The sequence below is a fragment of the Camelina sativa genome, chromosome 9 (genome assembly GCF_030686135.1).
Source record: "Camelina sativa cultivar CO46 ecotype springtype chromosome 9, ASM3068613v1".
Classification (NCBI taxonomy): domain Eukaryota; kingdom Viridiplantae; phylum Streptophyta; class Magnoliopsida; order Brassicales; family Brassicaceae; genus Camelina; species Camelina sativa.
The window spans coordinates 34689880-34696177 of record NC_141888.1 but is presented as its reverse complement, the minus strand read 5'-3'; the positions used below and the strand labels follow the sequence as shown (position 1 = coordinate 34696177).

The 6298-nt window shown below is 41.2% G+C and overlaps 1 protein-coding gene and 1 pseudogene across 2 annotated transcripts; one reads left to right on the top strand and one right to left on the bottom strand.

The window, feature by feature from the left end:
• Nucleotides 1–934: 934 nt before the first annotated feature.
• Nucleotides 935–1879, bottom strand: LOC147939162 (kunitz trypsin inhibitor 2 pseudogene; annotated as a pseudogene). The gene has a single exon (XR_015565878.1). The product of XR_015565878.1 is annotated as a kunitz trypsin inhibitor 2 pseudogene (transcript).
• Nucleotides 1880–2345: 466 nt separating this feature from the next.
• LOC147939161 (uncharacterized) lies at nucleotides 2346–5788 on the top strand. The gene is made up of 4 exons (XM_087465894.1): nucleotides 2346–2392; nucleotides 2494–4130; nucleotides 4236–4711; nucleotides 4760–5788. The coding sequence occupies exons 1-4, from the start codon at nucleotides 2346–2348 to the stop codon at nucleotides 5786–5788; spliced, it is 3189 nt and encodes a 1062-aa protein (XP_087322020.1).
• The last annotated feature ends 510 nt before the right edge of the window (nucleotides 5789–6298 follow it).

Here is a 6298-nt window from a genome sequence, read left to right as displayed (position 1 = left end):
CACATCCAATTCGCCAGAATTTTACACACCCAAACTCGCCGGATTAAATAGACTAACTATTAATTTTATCCAAGTTCCCTAATTTTTACTTAGTGAGATGGTGAACTTCATGTTCTTCTCTCTCTTTCTAGTTTTCTTAAGGGGTAATGAAACTAAAGTCTAATTGGTCAGTTACAGGGTATAGTTGTCTTATTTTTACTAGATGGCTAAAACCTGGAAAGCTTTCGTGAAAGAAAATGTTGACTTGGAGTGGTCAATGAATTTTTTTTTTTTTTAAACCATATTGAGGCCATAACTTCTATTATATTTCAAAAGTTTCTTACTTTTTCTGATTTTGTTCAATTTAGCCCAAAATACCAAACCCTTAAATTCACTAGCTTTTTCCCCACGTCAAAATCTAATCCTTGGTTTCTAACTGTCTACCAACAGTTAACAGTGATGGTGGTTGAAAAGAGAGGTTTAGAATCTAAAGGTAATCGATTCGAACTTCGTTAATTAAGAACATGTACAAATACAATGGTCCATGTTAAATAACAACTTATGAAGAAAATAAAAAAGAGGGCTTAGGCTGTAAATTCATGGGAAGAAGACAAGATTTCAAACAGAGAGATATGGATGAAGGTGAACCAATGTACGAATGGTTCTCATCTGAATCTAGCCATATTTTGTTTCTTTCTTATTCATTTTACGGCAAAAATAGTAAATCCACTTTTATAACGAGAAAGGGACAAAGAATCAAGAAGTGGAAAAGGAAGGGTAGAGTGAAACTTGACACACATGTGTACTTATGTATAATCTTAAAGTAGTGGACCATATCCTAAATGACACAGACGACATATATGCAATACTATATGTGTACGACGATATTGTTGCCGACTGCAGTGACATTCACAAAGAAACACGTAACCACTTGAGCATTGTCATATTAAAGTTATAGAAAATATAATTTTTTATTTATTTATGAAAGATAAGAACATATGTGCGCGGGTATTTTCTCAACCCACTAATATATTTGGTCATGGACGAGTCTCAGGCTTGACATTACATGATTTTTACTAGTTGACTAGTAAAATGGGAACATCCTTAGACCTAGCTTCTCAACCCGAGAAGTAGAAGTAGCAGCCGTAGTAACATCATCAACCTTTTTGAATTTGACGAGTAAGGTCTTAGCATCATCATTGGTGATAATTAGTTGTGGTGCGCTTAACCAAGCCCAACCCCCTGGGATGGCTCCAACGGTTCCGGTTAAGGTGGTCAACTTGTAAGTGTTTTCTCCTGCTCCTTCTCCGGCTTTCTCGATCTTAAACCAACTATTTTTCTCTTGTGGTTTACCACCGATGAGAATCTTACGCTCTTTGTGAGCCGGTGAGGAAACATCGACTTCCCAGAACTTGGAAAACTCGTTGCAGACCGGCCAGATGTGTGACTTGAACTCGATATTTACAGCTAGAGATGTCTTAACGATGGTTTCCATGAGAGCGTATGGTAAATTGAAGCTAACCGGTAGTCCCGGTTGGTACGAAATGAGTGTTTGGGTGATGCCAAGTGGACAAAAGTAACGCATATTATTGGCCGCTGGGACAAGACCACCTCCGCTGTTACTTTCCGTCTTCACAGGCTGGATGAAGTATTGTTCACCGAGTTTAACTGGATTTCCGTCTCTGTCCTTCACCTCTTCCTGTCGTTGTCCTTGGACGCAGACGACTGATGCTGCGAACATGAGAGTGATGAGAAAAGACACTACTGAAGGTTTCTTCATTGTGATAGTTTTTTGTGTTTCTATAGGATTTGAGTGAGTTGAGTTGTGGAGAGGTAACACATTTTGTATCAGTCTTTATAGGAGTTCTCTGTTGTCAAAGGAGCATGACACTAAAAAAGAGAAAACTCTCAATTTTGTAAAGTAAATCCTTCAATTTATCAGCCATAACAATTTGTCAAAATATAGTCCTTAATTATATTGGTCAACTAACTTTCTACTACGGAGGCCGGTTGGAAAGAGGGAACAGTTTTTCCTACGGTTATGGATTCAACCTTTCGATTCTCAGGACGAGGAACATGCACAATGGTCCGTGTTAACAAACATAGAAATCAGAAGAAAAAATTTGACGAATCCTAATTAATTTATGAGTTAAAAATGGTTCTTGGCTTTTTCCTCGCGGCACAATCTGATCGTTGGCTTTTAACATTTTTCTTACTATAGTCAGAGTAGAAAAGAAGGGAGTAGACTCTATGGTGATCGATTCAACTTCAGTTTTCCAGTACCAGGAACATGCACAATTAACTAATAATTAATACGCATAGCAGGAAAAATAAACAATGATCAAATAAAAAAGAAAATAAAAATTATGAATACCATCGCCTTGGTCGCATTTGGGTGCTTTGGAGGCCTACTGTACGGTTGACTCTGGTTTTCAAGAGCGATCAACTCATCACGTGCTCTGTTTTACTGGCCGGTGAAACAGAGGAATTCTTTTGTTCTTTTATCTATGCTAGAAACACTGCTGAAGAGAGAAAGGGCTTATGGGAGGATTTGCGAAGTCATCATGATTCTCCACTCTTCCGTAATAAGCCTTGGATCCTTATGGGAGATTTTAATGAAATATTGGATAGTGAGGAGCACTCTGATCACTCTGTTTCCCCTGTTCTTTCCCTGGGAATGAGCGAGTTTCAAGCTGTCGTTAATCATTGCAACTTAACTGATATGGGCTCTCATGGTCCATTGTATACCTGGTGTAATAAACGGGATGATGGTCTCATTTGCAAGAAACTGGATCGGGTCCTCATTAATGATGTCTGGCTCCATAGATTTCCGCGTGCATACTGTGTTTATGAGTCAGGAGGGTGCTCTGATCATCTACGCAGTCGCATACAGTTGGATGTAGGCACACTGGCCATCAAGAAGCCATTTAAATTTGTTAACTCATTGCAGTCTTTTTGGGAGAATACAGAACCCTTATTTCACTCAACTTCAGCTCTGTTCCGGTTCCAGAAGAAACTTAAGGGCCTCAAACAGGGAGTTCGTGACTTGACTAAAGATCAGTTGGGTGATCTTGTCAAGAAAACTCGCGAAGCACATCTGGAGTTATGCGCCAAACAAACTGAGACACTAACAAATCCAACAGTCAGTGCAGTGCAAGAGGAGGCTGAGGCTTTTGAGCGCTGGCAGCATATAGCAAGTCTGGAAGAGAATCTCCTAAAACAGCGATCCAAATTACATTGGCTTCATGTTGGTGACCAAAACAATCGAGTCTTTCACAATGCTGTTAAGATACGCGAGACACACAATTCAATAAGGGAGATCCACTGTGTGGATGGTTCTATAGCAAAAACACAAGAGGCTATCAAACAGGAATCGGCTAGATTCTTCTCTGACTTCTTAGGACTGATCCCGAGTGAGTATGAAGGTGCTACTGTCGCATGTTTGGAAGCATTACTGCCGTTCCGCTGCAATGATACACAAACAGCTATGTTGATAAGAGAGGTCTCTGATGAAGAGGTTCGCAGTATCTTATTCTCAATGCCTGCTAACAAGAGCCCTGGACCTGACGGTTTCACTAGTGAGTTCTATAAATCTGCTTGGCCTATAATTGGTAGAGATTTTGTGGTTGCAGTGCAGTCCTTCTTCCGCACAGGTTTTTTGCCAAAGGGAGTCAACACCACTATTCTTGCTCTGATACCTAAAACTGATGATGCTAGAGCCATGAAAGACTATAGGCCTATCTCTTGCTGTAATGTCATTTATAAGGTGATATCTAAGATCCTTGCGAACAGACTTAAAGGTTTGCTTTCAGAGATTATCTCTCCGACTCAATCAGCCTTTGTCAAGGATCGTCTCCTCATGGAAAATGTCCTCTTAGCTTCTGAACTGGTCAAGTATCACAAAGAAGATATCTCGCCTCGCTGTGCAATGAAGATCGACATTTCAAAAGCCTTTGATTCGGTCCAATGGTCTTTTCTCCTCAATACGCTTCAAGCTCTACGTTTCCCTGACCAGTTTATCCATTGGATCCGGCTATGTGTCTCCACGGCCACGTTTTCGGTCCAAGTTAATGGTGAACTAGCAGGATTCTTCGGGAGTGCGCGCGGACTGCGACAGGGATGCTCTCTCTCTCCGTATCTGTTCGTGATATGTATGAACGTCCTCTCACATCTGATAAATAAAGCAGCAGCAGAGGATAGGTTTGGCTATCACCCTCGATGCCATAACCTACTCCTCACCCATTTATGATTTGCAGATGACCTAATGGTCTTCGCGGAGGGAACAAGTCGATCAGTTGAAGGAGTGCTCAAAGTTTTTGATGAGTTTGCAACATTTTCGGGTCTGAAAATCAGTATCGAGAAATCTACCCTCTATATGGCTGGCATCCCCCCAGCTACACAAGAGGCTATCCAAGCGAACTTCCCTTTTGCAGTTGGTACGCTCCCAGTACGCTACTTAGGACTACCACTTATGACGAAGGTAATGTCGAGCCATGATTATGCACCATTGCTAAAAATTCGTAACAGAATCAGTGCTTCGACAGGGCGTTTTCTCTCTTATGGAGGCCGGCTGCAGCTTTTTAAGTCTGTTCTGATGAGTATTATTAATTTCTGGTCATCTGCTTTTCGCCTCCCAGGAAAATGTATGAAAGAAATTGAAAAACTCTGCTCTACATTTCTCTGGAATGGACCGGACCTCAACTCTCATCATGCGAAGGTTGCCTGGTCCGATGTATGCTCCCCTACAAGGGAGGGTGGACTTGGTCTTTGATCTCTACAGGAGATAAACACTGTCTGTGGTTTGAAGCTCATTTGGCGTTTGCTGTCGCATAACTCTCTCTGGGGGATATGGGTTCACACCTACCTCATTCGTAATGGCTCTTTCTGGGATATTGCAGTGCCACCATCACAGGGCTCCTGGATGTGGTGTAAGCTGCTTAAACTCCGTCGGTTAGCAAAGCAGTTTCATCGCAAAGACATTCGCAATGGCAGGACTACGTCCTTCTGGTATGATCAGTGGTCCTCCCTGGGCTCCCTACATGATCTACTAGGCCATAGAGGATGCATCGATCTCGGGATAACTACACATGCTACAGTAGAATCCGTATTGCTAACGCATCGAAGCAGAAGACGCAGAGCTGATGTTTTGAATCTAGTTGAAGCAGAAATAGCACTGGCACGTGAAAAAATGAAACCGCATATGGAGGATCGGCACCTTTGGAAAGGGCGAGTAGGGTTTAAACCCAAGTTCTCAACTTGCGATACCTGGCAGTTGCTGCGTACTGCAAAACCGGAGTATGCATGGACAAAGGGAGTGTGGTTCCCCCAGGCTACCCCAAAATTTGCTTTCATAACATGGCTTTGTATGCTTAACAGACTTTCAACAGGGGACAGAGTTCTGAAATGGAATCAGTCCATTGATCCACTATGCCATTTATGCAGTGACCCTTTGGAAACAAGAAACCATCTCTTCTTCCAATGTTCGTACTCTCAACAGATTTGGTGTAAGCTGTCTTCGGGTTTTCTTGGGAACAGTTATACTGCAGATTGGGCAGGTATTACATCACTCCTCTCTGATTCAACACTTGAAACGATCCCTCTGTTGTTCATGCGCTATACTCTTCAGGTCACGGTTCATACATTATGGCAAGAGAGAAACAATCGGAAACATGGCGAAGCTCCAATCCCGGCAACTAGACTTCTGAAGCAGATTGATCGGACCATCAGAAATAGACTCCTCCTCCTTCTAAACTCAGGCAAGGAGCAGTACGCAGATATTCTTACAATTTGGTTCTCAACCAGGATATAATGTAATCTTTCAAAAATAATCTCTAAGCTCTGTTACACTTTGATTGTAAAGAACAGGTTTTTTTGATGAATAAAATTTTACATTCATTCAAAAAAAAAAAAAAAAAAAATGATAAGAGGGTTTATATAACAACAAGTCTTATGGTTTCCAACAATATTAAAGTTTATAATAACTGATATAAACAAAACTCAATATACACTGTCGGCCTATACACCAATACTCCCCCGCACGACATACGTGGTAAGCAAAATACAAACTTTGCAATCATAAAACGGAACACGTATGTCGTGTATACTTGTCAAGGATGGACAAATCCTATCACCAAACTCCTCCGGGCATAAACTTTAATCTTGAAAATAGAGGTGGAACTTCAGCTCGTCTTCGATTTTTGGTAAAAGTAAATAATAACATCCCATGGGTGCAAATCCTGCTACTCCACAAATAATTGTTCTTAGTCCACAAATCAGACTAAAAGAAATTGACCTAAAAACATGAACGTTCCAAACAACT